Here is a 15,306-nt window from a genome sequence, read left to right on the forward strand (position 1 = left end):
CAAATTTCTACTTTGATCTTAAGGTATTCATGACTTGAAATAAATGAAAATGAAGTTCTTGCTGTCAGTTTTCATCTGATACATAAGAGCTTAAAGAAAAACAGAATGAGTCTTCTTAATTTGTTGCTTTAGATAAATCATCTCAGAGGAGAAATAATATTAGTTCATATATCAATTCCACCCTGGTCCAAGTAATATGTGGGGTATTAAAAAATAACAGAAAATACAATACTTATTACCATTTTTCTGCCTGTATCATAGGTAAATTTGTTCATTTCACACAATAGCCAAAGTTCATTTCTTCCCACACAATTTCTCCAAAATCCTTGTTCAGTTTTAACCTCCCCTTTCTAAACTGACAGCATACTCATGCTGCTCTAAGCAGAAACGTCAACCTCCTCCCATCAGCTAACACAGCAGATCTGTATTTAGTCAGGTAGTTCCATCTGTGAGAACTTCAAACTCCTGGGCCTCCTGCTGTTAAGATGAGCAGCTCAAATTGCTGTTGCTGGTCACAAACCACTGGCCTGTTCTGATGTAACAGGAGTTCCCTCCTACATATTTGTCTCTGAATCTGGAGTAGTTCTATAATATTTAGAATGTATTTCTGTCTAAAATATATCTTTTCTTTTTTTTCCTCTGTTTAGTAACTCTATACTTAGGTCTTTAAATCCTTTCAGCTGTAAATAAGGACTGCACAAAACCTTTTAACTAATCTAATGAGTTAATCACATACCCGTATTTTAATTAATTCTTTTCCAAGTCTGTAAGGGTTTAGATTCCTATCTCTTGGAGGCATGAAACAATCAATTTCTTGCTGAATTAACTGCTCACTAGTCCTACGGTGCTTCACAGAGTAGGAAGCAAATATCACAAGAGAAAAAGTATATTTATTTTTCATGTAAAGCCTCAGTTTTCTTCCAAGAAATACAGAAGTATGCATAAACCAACTACCCTAGGTACTTCAAAACCGCAAAGGCATTCTTATCTCTTCTGTTTAAGTAAAAGCCACTTTGTATTACTAGATCTGAATAATACCTACCAGCGTATTTTAATCAGAGCACATATGCAAATGAATCAGCATTAAGCATTACTTTTCATTTTAACTTGGTTTCTTCTGAAATTTAAATTTAATATTGATTTACTTTCAACCTTCAATACTTACATTATATAAGCCATTTTTATTTCCTGCATACATACATAAAACTAAAAGTCTTTTTTGTATAAGGTAGATCAAATGAAATAAGTCTTATTAAACACTGCAATGACTGTTTGGCAACTGAAATAAACAGAAAATTGATGAAACTGGACTTAAGACAAGAATCAATGTGATATTAAAGTATAATGCAGACATCTAGTACAGAGAAGTCTCATTACTCGTTTTTTAGATCAAATTTAAAATAGTACTCACCAATTCTTTCCTAAGTTGAACAAAAAACTGTTTGCATTTAAAAGAAATTTTTACAATCTTCAACCTAAATGAAAAATAAAACCAGACCATTTAAACACTTAGTATAACCATTGTTCATAACTTAAATATTTCTATGAAAATACACTTTTTAGAGCATGGATTTCATTTATATAGCTAAAAAATAATATAGAGATTATATAAAACAGATTGTATAATTTAAAATCTGTAAACTATGTATATATGACCAATGAAATTCACTTGTTTCTATCCTAAGTTAGGGCTGCTGCTAAATTACCTACATTCTCAGATCCAAATTCAAGGACCTATCATATTCTGAATTCATCCTAATCTGAAGCCTTCTCTTTTGAGACTGCTTTCATTATCCCCTGGACTATCTAAGAAACACTTTCACCTCCACACAATTCCCAAAAGACATTCACTATGCTCTTACTCAACTCTAGGTATTACCAGAAGTTTTCAAATAGCAAAATCTGAGCCAATAAGTGTGGAGATTAACACTTACATATAACATTGATATTTATAAATAAAGTAAAAAAAAAAAAAAAAAAAAAAGGGAGTAAATAATGTGAAAAACCCTCCACATTTCAAGCAGGAAAAGTCATTTAAAACATCACATCATGGGAAAAGAACAGCCTACAGATAGCTTTATCTTGCAGGTTATCTATAAGGCATACAAGACACTACAGAGATGTTCAGTTAAATGATAGTTGTGCTAAATAGGAAAAAGACAAGTGATATTTCTATCACAAAAGTAACTGTAACGTGAAAAACCACAGCAAACTCCGTGAACACAAGAAGGAAAATCTATGTGATACTAAAAAAAAAAAATACAGAATGCCAAATTCAAGTGTTGTCTCACACAAACATGATTTCACTACCAATTTTAATGAAGCTCAAAGGAAATCTCAATAAGAGTTAACTTTTGGTAAATTATAAAGCAAACTCCTCAGGGGTTACAACTAATCTCTTACACTGCCTGTTTATAGAGAACTCTGTCACTAATCTGAACTGTCATCTCTTACGGTCCCACTATTTCAAGTTACTGTATTGGCTTACTAAAGCTACCAAGGCAAGACAAATTGTGACAGCAAAGATAATACCACAGTTATTGAGATTAACTGACTCATTAAGAATATACAGGAACCTCAGAAATGACTGAAATTACTGCTTGCATATTAATCACCTTGTTGAAAAAAAAAACCCTCTAACACTTGGAAAGATAAGGAGCAAAAGTATTAACAAACACTTCTGTTGGATGGATGGATACACACACACACATAAAACAACCATATATTTATATCCAATATAAATTATCTTCTTAACCAAATCAAATGGAGACATTTTCTCTGGAGCAGTATTTGCAGCAGGAACCAAACCTGGATATCCTTGATTTGTGAAGAGAAATTCTCCCAACAATAATGAAGTGGTGGGGAGAGTCTATGAATATCAGTTGTTAAATAATGCTTACATAAATCTTTTTTCTTTCCTGGTTTTGTAATTAGGAAGAGACCTAGTTGTGGCTTTGTTAGGTTACTGATTTGCTGCTGTTGAAAAGCTGATCAAGAATTAGATCCACAAAGTATGTAAAGATCCACAAAATTATCTATCTACTTCATTGGCAACACAGCAGTTATCTTAGCATCTCCTATAACAAACAATTGCGTAAGAATATTTAGGGAGAAGTCCAAGATGTACTAATGGGATATTCACTACTACTTATAGTAATCCATTTGTGGAAACAGAAAAAAAGTTAACTGCAATTTAAGTAGTCTAACTGAACCAGAAGTCTATCACAATCCGTTTTCTAAAATTTTGAGGTACACTACTATTAAAAGATCATTTAAATGCACGTCTTTTCTAATAATACCTGCACATGCTCTACAAAACACCAGATTTGTTTAACATGCTAACAGAAAGTCTTCAAAAAAAAAATCCAAATTACTCAATTTATAAAACCATTTTACTAGCTTTAACTCTATTCCCCTTCTGTTAAGGAAATGACTTCCTTTGATGACTGAGGGAGAATCAAGATGAAAGTTAGACACACTTTTTTTAATCCTACCCCATAATTTAGGCAGAGCAAAGTCAGGGGTCAATTAAGCCTGAAACCACTCAACAGGAAGAGACTCAAAACTGTTCCATTAGCCAGTAAGGTCTAACTCAAGCCATAAGAGCCACCCGAACTTCATCTATTTCTGAAAAAATACAGCAGTAAGAGTCCATATGCACTGCTAATAACCTGCTAGGCATTAAGAAAATCCAGACTTGGCTAAAGCAAAAGATGCATCTATCTAAGCCTCCATTTTCTGTTGCCAGTGATGCACATCCAACGTAAAGGTTAAGAACAGGCATCTGTAATATTTTCCTGGTATGATTTTTCAGACTCCAATTATCTCAGACATTCTAAACCATATAATGAATCTTTGTAAACGAAGAGATATTTACAAGTCCTAACCTAATGTGAAACCTGTACTCAAACATGTGGAAAGCTGTGGTGCTCACTGATGACTTTACCACTTCCAAACTTTGCTGAGAGGATGACAATGCAGAATGTGAGCTATCCAGCAGACTTGACCAAGATTTCAATTACACAGGTTTTGCGCTGACCAGTTAGGAAAGATGCTCTTGGTAGAACCACTCACAAACATGGAAAGATTGTACAGATTTAGTAGTAAAGGGCACATTTGGCTCCAGCAGTTGTGAGATGGTAGATTTAATGATCCTGAGGAAACTGAAGAGAGAAAGCGGCAGACTCGCAAACTCGACAACCCAGGGAGAAGAAACTTCGGTCTGCTCAGAACTCTGGTACACAAAATCCTTTGGATAAACTTTGCAGGGCCTGGCAACTGAGGAGTGATGGTCAATCTTCAAGGACAATCCCAATTCAGAATAATCTTAATGTGCTACATAAAGCAGGCCAGCATGGAAGGAGACCAGCTTGGACAAACCTGGAACTTCTGACTGAGCTCCAACAAATGGGAAATATGCAGGAGGTAGAAGCAGGATCAGACTACCAAGAAGGAATACAGAAATACTACCTAACTACCACTAGTACTACTACCATAGCTCAACTGGTAACCCTGTGAAAGGCAAAGCTTTCCAGGGAACATCAACAGTAAAAGAAAGGCAAAGGAAAGGCAAAGGAAAGTGCGTCTCCGCTCTTGAGAAGGTGATCCAGTGACAAATGACGTGCTCAGGTACTCTATGCTTTTGTCCCTTGGTCTTCAAGAATCAAAGGATCAGATCCCACTGATTCCCAGGTCTCTGTGACAGGTAGTGCAGCCTGTGGAAAACAGATACTACATCTAATACAGGAAAAGTAATTAGGATGCACTACATAAAAGATACACTCTGCGTTTTGCCTTGAGCCTGCCTAGTCTTCACCCTCTTCCCTCCTCTCCCTATGATCTCTGATAACAAAGACTGCATTATGTAATTTTGACAAAAATTTCAACTCAATTAAGGTAAGTCGTAAAGGACATTTTACTTGATTACAGGTGAATCTATTTCTACATCTACTTCTCCCCACATGCATACAGGTCTATCCTGTCACATGTCTCAACATCAGCACAGGAGTACTGCAAATGGGATATCTAAACATTCACTTGTAGCCATATAATTGCCAAGCACTGAAAAGACATCTTGCACAGGTCCAGTTACGCAGGAGCAAGCAGAAAAACAGTGTCAGATCTGATGTCACTGGAACAGCTGTACAGCTAAGGACAAAAGAAGAACGATAGAGGTCTACTGCTTTACTCTTAGCCAAAGAAAGGCTATGGTTGGAGGAAACTGCGTGTATGCACAGAGTGGGGGTGGGGTTCTTCGTTTGCTGTTGTTGTTTTAAGTTATTTTGTAAAGACCAATTATTGTGGTACTACAGTCTTCACAGGAAGAAATTAATAACCCTGATGTCAGCTGATATGGTTGAATACAAAGAAGAACTGTTTAGGTAATTATACACACATACAAACCACAGTAAGAATTTAGATCAGCATCCCTGGCACGCAAATGATATGAAACAGAATTCACAGAAACCTCTAACTTCCAGTAGGGACTTGCAGCTTAATTATGACTTCCATTGTACGTACCCAGCAATTTACCGCTGTTTTATAGAACGTATTTCTATTATTACTGTTTTCTCCAAGAAAAAAAAAAAGAAAAAAACACCAAAACAATACCAAAAAACCAACGAACAAACAAACAGAAAAAGAAAAGAAAAAAAGTAGTAAAAGCAGCCTGAATTAAAACCATCCTGATTATTACAGAACTATATTTATTAACCAGCTCTAATCCAGAAGTGGTTCTAATGTTTCAAAACTCTTGGAGATGAAGGGTTTCTTTCTTAGAGTGAGTAGCTGTTAGAAAGGTAGGCCTGAATATTGCAGTAGTTTCAGACTTGCAATTGCAAGATCAAGTTTTCATTTACCAGACTAACCATGAAGACTGAAAATTTAGATGTTCTGTGTTTGCCTCAGGCTTGCTTTCCTTTAAATGCTTCCAGGCAATATGTTTGTGTGTTCAATTTCATCTGGGTGTAGATAAGGTTTTTGTCATAGCTTTCCACATTTCTTTTCTCTGCGAAAATCTGCTCCAATTTGATCATTCATACTTCTCAACATGGTAAACCACAAATTATATAACATCCTACAACAAAACTAGGGATTAAGCTTTGCAATGTGAACTAAAATGTCTCAAATTCAGTGGGTTGAAGGAAAGCTGTCATTAACATCTTGAATCTCACCAAGTGAAAGAGACCATACTGAAGCAAAAACAGGTCACTTATTACACACAGTTGATTTCACCCTATAACTAACAAAAAACAACAAAACCCCAAGAACTTCAGCTACCTGTATCTGTTGGAGCTCAGAAAAGTAGTTCTTCCAGTTTCAGTTGAGGTAATGAATTTAATCCATTTATATGAAGATGAACTTCAGAGAATTTCAATACTGTATTCGCAAGCACACAAATCAGCAGCCAACAAAAATGTCAAAGTCAGCATTTTTCTAATTTGAAAAGCTTTTTGTGCCTGGTAACTTAATGTCTGTTACAATAATTTTAGATGGATGACTTTGCCCACTCAGAACTTCATTATAGTATACACAAAGTATGTAGTAAGAATGACTGAAGGAGTGGATTTGAAGAATATAAAGGAAACCAAAGAAAACTACTTCGCAGTAGCACAAAAAAGCTTTGGTGAAGGTGACATAGTTGTGTACAGCATCAGAATGATGCAACAAAACAGGATTTCTCTTAGACTTTTCCCCTTCTGACATGAGTAGGTAAAAAGATAATCCCAATTAAAGAAAATCTGATGATTACCAGAACAATAAGATTATCAAGGGCATTTCCATGATTACTTAACAGAACAGCTTTACAATCTATTTTAGTTAAGAGGAGAAATTAATGACAAGCTTTTCTTCAATAAATGCACTTTTTTTTAATCTTCATCATGAAAATAGCTATCTACAGATGAAGAGATGACAATATCACTGAATACTACACCTCACTTATCCTCAAGTGCTATGCCTAAATTTAACACAAAGTACAATTAAATTACAAAAAAAATGACAGCAATTATTTTTGTATTTAATATTTTTAAGTTTAGTGGCCCCTATAAAGACTGAGCTAGAATAAAATCAGTATTTCCAGAATGCTAGCCTTTGCTAAACAGTTAATTACACAAAGTATGCTTACAGGTTCCTGAAGAAAAATTACATTAAAATTAATTGTATTTTACACCACAATCACTTAACAGCACAGCATCCAGAACAGGACAAAAACCCTTCATAAAACTATCCATTACCTGGTACAAGGTAAATCATTTCAACTTCACATACTAAAATTCTAGCCTTTTTTTTTTTTTTTTTTTAAAGCATATAACACTAGTAATAGTAGAAAATATGTTCTGAAATACTGAACAAAATGATTAGCCTTAGCAGCTGTCCTTACCATGGGAAGGTGTTAATTCGTACTCTGTTCTTAAAAATCAGTATTCCACCTGACATCACTCCAATCATTATTTCATTGTTACTCTGATCCTTCAAAAAAGAAAAGAGACAATGAAGTAAAAAACAATATAAATATCTTGGAAGCTCACCAATCTTCCTCCTAACACACAAACAATAGTAAATTAGAACTCAATTTACATGGAAGGAAACATGTTTTAGCAAGACAAACAGGAATTCACTTTTTCCTCCCCTGTTTCGGAGAGGACTACATGTTTGCTCTGAATCATTTAGAAAATTAAATTCTATGGTAGCTAACTAATTAGATCTTCCATGATATTCAAGCAAACAGAATATTCTAGCAGTTTATTATGAATAACAACACTGCCTCAGCGTATGCTACACTAAAAGGAACCAGCGACTTAAATTCCTACCTGAAAGGAAATTGCAATCTCAGAACACAGAGAGGAGAGATTCTAAAACAAATAATACTGTAAGCACATTTAAATAGCACAGTTTTCCTGAAATATTTATGCACTCCTATCAAACATCTGCTACAGACCTCTTGATTCTTGAGTAAAAATAGGAGAATAGACATAGTAGTGAAGCAGGGTACTTCTAAAATTCTGTTGCACATTTCTTTAACATTAGGGAGTAGAACAGAAATATTAGAAACAGAAATGTCTTGCTAAAAATAATTACAGTCAATCTTTGAAGAAATGGTAGCACTGTAATGACAAGTTGAGTCAAGACCTCAAGCTACCTGCTTTATTAGATAAAACTATTTCACTTTACTTACCAGGGAGAAGTAAAATGCTAGATTTCCAAACATGCTTAATAACTCTTCATGATCAGAACTTTTCATTTAGAAACTCTCTTTTCAAAATCTATAGCATTCATGATTTTAACCTATATCTGAATTTACAGTAGAAGGTTGTGTATTTATTTTCACACTATATTCACCATACACTACATATTTCATCAAACTATCATGTGTTCACCTTACACAATAGTTCTAATCTGAACCAAATAAAATACGTTTAAAAGAAAACAGATCCTTAAGTATCAAAAATTCATTCAACATTGACAATTTTCTTTTTCAGCAGTAGACAGCCAAACTGACATTCAGGCCAATAAGGCTGAACCCGACTAGCACACATAAACTAAGCAGAAATTAAAGCAAGCAAATAGAATAATCAAATTGTTTACGTTGGAAAAGACCTTTAAGATGATTGAGTAAAATAGTGACCTTTGATACTGGTAAATTGGAATTAGGCAGCTTAAGATAAACTTATTACTTTCTACCTTTTCTCCTGAAAAAAGTGACGAGAAAGGCTCACAATAACAACAAAAAAATTTAGTTTCCCACAAATATCAGAGGAATCCACTTTTACATTAAAATATTAGTTCATCCAAACTTACCCTTGCATAGTGCAATTCAACTCCATAGAGTTCTAAGGTACGTGCTGTATTGAGATAATTGAACTCTGCTTCTGCAGGAGACAACCCTCTGAAAGAAAGAAGCTGTATAAGAAACATTCAGATGCAGCTCCTCAATAGTCTCTTCACTGAGCTCAAAGAGAAAATCTGCACTGACCTTTCCTCCTTCCCTCACCCTGAAATCTCAATTTCCTTTCTCACATAAACGCCCTCATTCAAAAATTTTATATTGTGCTTTCACAGTCTTGAAACAAACAACTGCTTGCAAACGCACTTTTTTTTTTTCCTATTTCTAATGTATTGCAACATTTAAATGGCTTTGAAGCTGTGAAAACTGGAAATTACTTTTGAAATACTGCATTTTCTATTCATAACAGCAATCTCTCTCCAAGACCCTCAAAGTTTAAATTATCAATTCATTCTAATTTTATTTACCCTACTTAAGTGGATTTCCTAAGACACTGACTGAAGTGTACAAATGTCATCACAAATTCAGCCTATGTTTTGTTAAATTTTACTCTAACAATGCAGTATTGAAGTTCTAAAATATCAAGGAGCTATCAATGAATAACATTTACTTAATATTACACATTGAAAAAAAAAAAAACACAAAAAAACAAAAAACAAGCTTCCATTGCTTCATCACCTTTTCCTCTTTAATGAGAGACCAAATAACTGCAAACAGGAAAGACCAGATATCAAAGAAAAGGACTTTGTTACATCTAAAGTGACTCTTGTCTTCTGGTAAAAGCACCATGAAAACAAGGCCTTTATGTATTGTCAAGGAATGAATGAAGCAAACTAATATCCTCTTAAGTTCATATAGTACCTAACAAACACAAGCACTATTTTCAGCACACCTTTATCAAGTTCATTAATTCACCAACATTTCCTCTCATTCTAACACCAATTGTACTTACACAGATATTCTACCAAAAAAAAAAAAACAACCAAAAAAACACATTTACACATACATCATTTCTCAACAGAAAACTTTAAGACAAAATACTCAGTTTTTATACAATAGGACTGCACCAGCAAACAGGATTTGACAAAGTCAGTCAATGTAAATCCTTACATGTGCTGCTGATGTAGCTTTGCTATCTCTTTTTCAAAGTCTTGAGGCTGGCCAGGGATGAAAGAATAGTCTGAGAGGTAGCCTGGCAGGTTTTCTGAATGGTTGTAGTCTCCCAGCTCAGCTAAAATATTAAGAAGAGAGGTTATTGTTTATCAGTGATTAGTTGGCACTGTGCAACACATTCAAATTCACATGAGTCACATGATACCATACATCATGATCTACAGCAAACAGAAGTAGTGACATTTGAATTCCCCTTTTCCCTTTTGAATAAACCACCACATTCTCAGCAAGTACTGTGGAAATCACTTACTGTGAGCTTTGAGTGGGTGTTTATGAAGGAAGTGTATTAACTGCTTAAGTTCTAATACACAAATTAATTCATAAATGCCCTCCTAACAACTAGCACGAAAAAATATGCATCAAGGTACTCCAGCTTGTTCTCCCTCTTTTCTTTTTTTTTTTAAACCCTTGGTTACTTACATACAATTTCAATATTTAAGCACTACAACTGTTATTTCTTTACTTCGCAAGACCTGCAAAAAACAACCAGTTCATTCTGCACCAAGATACATTCATAAGCATTAGAAAACTGTTTTTGTGCACAACTGCATGCATGCAGAAGTATGCATACATACACCTACACTGCTTACATGAAACTACTAAAAAGCGCATTTTCATAGCTTCCGATACTTCCTCAAAATCATTAAAAAAAAAAAATCAAAAGTAACATAACATGTGTCAGAATAAATAAAACAAAAAATAACCAAAGAATTTGCTAAGAATACAAGCATTGAGGCTTTTTAGCTGTAACCCCAAAACAATGCAGTTTTAAATATCTGCAATGCATCTAAGAGATTTGCAGTACTAAGTAACGTAACGTGTGAGAATTGGAAAGTTCATAGCAAGGTAGCATGGTGTGGAGTTCTGGGAAGGTCTACGGACGCTTCTGTAGGGCATGGAAGAAACGACTGTGGATGAAGGTACACAGGGAATGAGAGGGTAAGCAAGGGAAGTGAAGGCAGAAAAGGCATCTGGGGCACTTACAGCACAAGAGATAGATCTTATTTAAGGTTAGTTAAAGCCTGGAAAATGCAACCAGGTTTTACAACAGAGTGCAATTCTTGCTAAAACAGACTATAAATACAGGGCTGTCTCTAAGTTCTGGGGTTGCTATTTACGAAGGTGGCTCCAAAAGAATGCCTCCTATTTTATTATGTTGGCCCATGACATCAGAGGTGGATGTTGGTGGTATGGCAGTTAGAGGTTGAACCTTCCTGTCAGTATTCCATTACATGCTGTTGCTGTGTGCCAGATGGCAGCAGAGGGGCAGCCTGACAAAATGGCACTGACACGGAAGTGCAAATGAAGCAAAGAGGTAGAACTGAATTTCTTCACACACAAAAAAATGTCACCCACTGACATTCATCACCTCTTGAATGCCCATGGAAACAGCGGGTGTGAGCAAAGAGAGGCAGCAGGAGGTGTGTTTCAGCAGTGATGACAGCAACAATGGGTCACCTCCATAGGTGCAGATTTTGATGAGTGCAGCATGCAGGCTATTGCATTACTTATGAAAATGCACAGCTAATTGCAGTGACCATATTGAAAAATATTGTTCTGCAGATGAGAAATTGCTCTTTCAAATAACATTACTGTGCTCTACCAGTTGCGGTTTCCATAGAAATAAATAGGAAGCACTACTTTTGGAGCGACCTACTTATTCATGAAGAATTTCAAGACCTGAATCCAAAGGTAATTAGTAATGAGCATACAAAGACAGATCTGCAGGGTGAAGAACTTAAGGACAGTAACATCTCACATAACAAGTCTAACCGCAATGCTCAATGCATGCCCACTACGTTGTTTTAAAAATGAAAAATACTGCATTCTTACAAGCTTAACTGTTACAAAACTTTACATATTGTCTGCTTCACTATCGAACACCTAATCTTTTCCAAGACAAAACCCGAAGCCATGACTTCAACTTTTGTTTTTGACAGCTCTTAGTCATTAGCTAAATACGTTCAGCACCTGAAGTTTGATGTTTTATACAAATTTGTTTGCTTTTTCCTTTTTTTCTGACAATCCCTATTTGCAAAACTTCTGTACTGAACTTCTAAGACTTCCTCCATTGAAGAGATCAGGTTTTACAAAAGAAAAATAAGGAGAAAGGAAGAAACATTACACACTGAAGGGCATAAAATTGGCAACACTGGTATGGAACTGCTTGGCAACGTATGACTAGAACTTACTATTTCACACCCATCTGGATGCCTACCATACTGTATGTTAAAAACGTGCATGTGTCTAAAAACTGCCTTAGTGTTACCCTTTTCACTTCATGAAAAAATAACACGTAATCACACTTTGGAATGCAGACAAAAACAAGGGGTTCTTATTTTATTTTTCAAACTGTAGGGGTTTAAAGAAGGAAAATACATTTGCCAGTATTTTTTCTATACCTAATTTAACAAAGTGTGCCGGGAGAAAAAAAAAAAGCCAACAACCACCAGGTTTGAACAATGATTACAGGCACTTCATGTCCACAAACATCTCATACACAGTATTATACAAATGTGAACTAGATTCTGTAGAAGCAAAACTAGATACAGCTGCATTTTCAAACATAGCAGTACTTACATGAATATGAATACTAGCAGTACTTACATTGAACAGCATAGGAAGCCAGAAGAGCAGCAGTATTATATGGACAGGGCAATCTGTTTTATTTTTAGATGAAAAACAAGTAGAATTACATATTTTATATGAAATGATTTTGAAAAGCTTACTGTTTTGTAATGTACTCGTGCACAAGTTGGACAGAATTATTATTGTTTATTTTTGCATAATTATTAAAATACTTTCATTTTTGCAAGCATAATTCTTCATGATCAAGACAACACCTTTTTCTCAAGTTGCATATAATGTTTAATGGAACAAAAATGTCTTACCTTCCAGTAAGAATGTCCTGTTTAATCTGTAAAAAATACTGGTACCTTAATTAAAAAAAAAAAAGATATTATTAAAAAACATTTAATTATTTTTCATCAATTTAATGCATCTCCAACTAGTGCAAAGCTTAAAACTTATATTTGACATGCTGTTTCTTAAACTCATATGGCAAAGAAACCAAACAGTGATTAGTGAAATAGTAACTTCATAAATTGAACAATATTCACTCTAACGAAATTATAAACCGTATTTCACCTGTATGCTGTAAAATTCATTTCCTACATATTTTGTTTTCCAGTATTTATGTTCAGTTCAGAGAATGAGAACACAACTACTCAATATGCAAGCCAAAAGGGGAAGATGGTTTCTATGTGCGCAGGTAGCATGATGAGTTGTACTCCAGGTAGACAGAAAGATTTAGTTTATTCTCACTGAGCATTTGACATTACTTTGTTTTCATTTGAACTAAAATAAGTACTCTCCGTTTTACAACTTTTTTGGCATTCCATTCTAAATTAGCAGTTGTGGATCTACTACGATAAAAGCCTTTTGACAGTCTGACTTCCCTTGAACTTCTGTTCTGAACTTTTCTTTAAGTTATGATGTGAGAAAGCTTGTTTTAGTTCTACTCTTCACATGCCCACTCTTTCAAAGCAAGGAAGAAGATGAAAACAGCCGAAGAAATAGACTAACACTTCAAATCAAGAACTGTTTTTCAACCAGTAGCAGCAGAAACACTGCAAATTAAATATATATATATCCAAACAAACCTGAAAGATCAAACAGATTTCTGTCTAACGATTCCCCGGCAAGACCCAAATGCTTTGTTAAACTTCAGAATTAATCTTTTGTTCATTCAGCTCAATTCAGTTCCCTCATACTTCACTCAAAGCTTTTGGAGAATTCCACAGTATAAATATTTATAACAAGAGGCAAACTACACCTGCTACAAACCACAGCTGAAACAGACTGAACTGGGTAACACTTACTGAGATGGCAAGATGTTAGCACAAGCTTAAATTTCCACTAAAACCTTCCTCAGTAACATGGCAGTAAAGCAGTCTTAAACATTTTAGGCTCTGACGCCTTTAATTAAGATAAATAAATAAATAAAATAAAATAAGTGGAAATCATTAACATAATTCCTTCTTATAAATCAATTCCATTTTGGAACACCCAGCTTTATTATCAAAGAAATCAGTTACTTTTCCTCTTGCAGTTCTGCTCTGAAACTGTGGCCAGTCATGCTCATTCATTATAAAAAGACAAAATTACAAAAATGTAAATCACTTTCCTACTGCCAACATCTACTGCTGTAAGAACATAGGGAACAAAATTCCGCATGTGCAGATGCACCTTTGCTTCTTGATTTTATTTCTTACTTTTGTGAAATGTTGTAATAGAAACACTCCATAATACTCAGGAGACTTAATCATTAAGGTACACTAAGCAGAGTTCATTTTCGGTCCACTGTTTCTGGTAAACAGAGAAGTTAATTACTTGTTAGCTAACCACTGCAGCTCCAACACAAAAGCCTCGCGTATTATTAAGTGAAATGGAAAATCAATAGAAGCTTTATTAACATATATCTGAAAACCAACACTGTGAAGATTGTATTGCATTTACAATGTTTTCTTCTACTTTACATATAGGCAAAAGGTAAGGTAGAATTATTGTTAACTGGAGTCAGTGTTAATAAACACCCCCTTCTGCAATGAGCTTTGTCCCTCCAGCACAAGCTGAGCTCCCACTGACCTTTTCTCGACCCAGGGCATTCATAAGCTGCCTCCCCCTCTTATGAATTCTCAGAGGTCTAATTTAAAGACACAAGCTTGTATCAAACCTTCCCAGCTGATTCACACTGACACACATATTGACTCACCCCCGTGTCTTCATGAAATTTATAAAAGCTGAGGGTCTTAAAAAAGTCTCATCTTGAATGGGAACAGTGAAAAATATCAGCTTTCTTTGTTTGCTTTGTTTTTGTAGGTTGGCTTTGCTCTAAGAGGGGAAATGCTGATTATGTGAAAGGACCACACGGTAGTGACAAGGCATCCTAACTTCACTACAGAAACCCTGCAGATAACAACATTCTCTTTACAATAATTCCAAACACAAATGAGTTTTCTCAAGGGCAATTACCCTTATTAGAAAAAAAGGCAGAGTTGACCTAGATACAGCAATCATACATTGCTTGGCTCTAAACGGCTGCTGTATTTATAGTGCTGTATTTACAGCACAATATTCAAGTAAACAGTTGGCTTTTTTCTTCATATACATCCACATTCACTGTCATTTCCATCTCCTTAGGAATATCTTACACTGTCCTTTAATTCAAACATCACGCCGTTTTGTTATTCTAACACCAAATCCTCAGTAAATATTTCCATAAAATAAAGACTGATGGAGGATTTCTGGGATTTGTTTTAGTAAATTGTGACTGTTTGTACATTTTT

General features: G+C 35.0%; 1 protein-coding gene across 1 annotated transcript in view; it reads right to left on the minus strand.

Annotated features, from left to right (window-relative positions):
* Positions 1–15,306, minus strand: part of PTPN4 (protein tyrosine phosphatase non-receptor type 4) — a gene marked incomplete at its 3' end in the record, with an annotated part of 59,682 nt that overhangs the window by 36,170 nt on the left and 8,206 nt on the right. Inside the window, exons 5-10 of the mRNA XM_079539139.1 lie at positions 12,850–12,894; positions 12,566–12,618; positions 9,896–10,016; positions 8,800–8,887; positions 7,382–7,470; positions 1,412–1,475 (exon numbers count right to left, since the gene is read on the minus strand). Of these exons, the coding sequence (XP_079395265.1) occupies positions 1,412–1,475; positions 7,382–7,470; positions 8,800–8,887; positions 9,896–10,016; positions 12,566–12,618; positions 12,850–12,894 (460 nt within the window). The remainder of the gene's footprint in view (positions 1–1,411; positions 1,476–7,381; positions 7,471–8,799; positions 8,888–9,895; positions 10,017–12,565; positions 12,619–12,849; positions 12,895–15,306) is intronic.

Source organism: Tetrao urogallus, assembly GCF_951394365.1.
Source record: "Tetrao urogallus genome assembly, chromosome: 8".
Lineage (NCBI taxonomy): Eukaryota > Metazoa > Chordata > Aves > Galliformes > Phasianidae > Tetrao > Tetrao urogallus.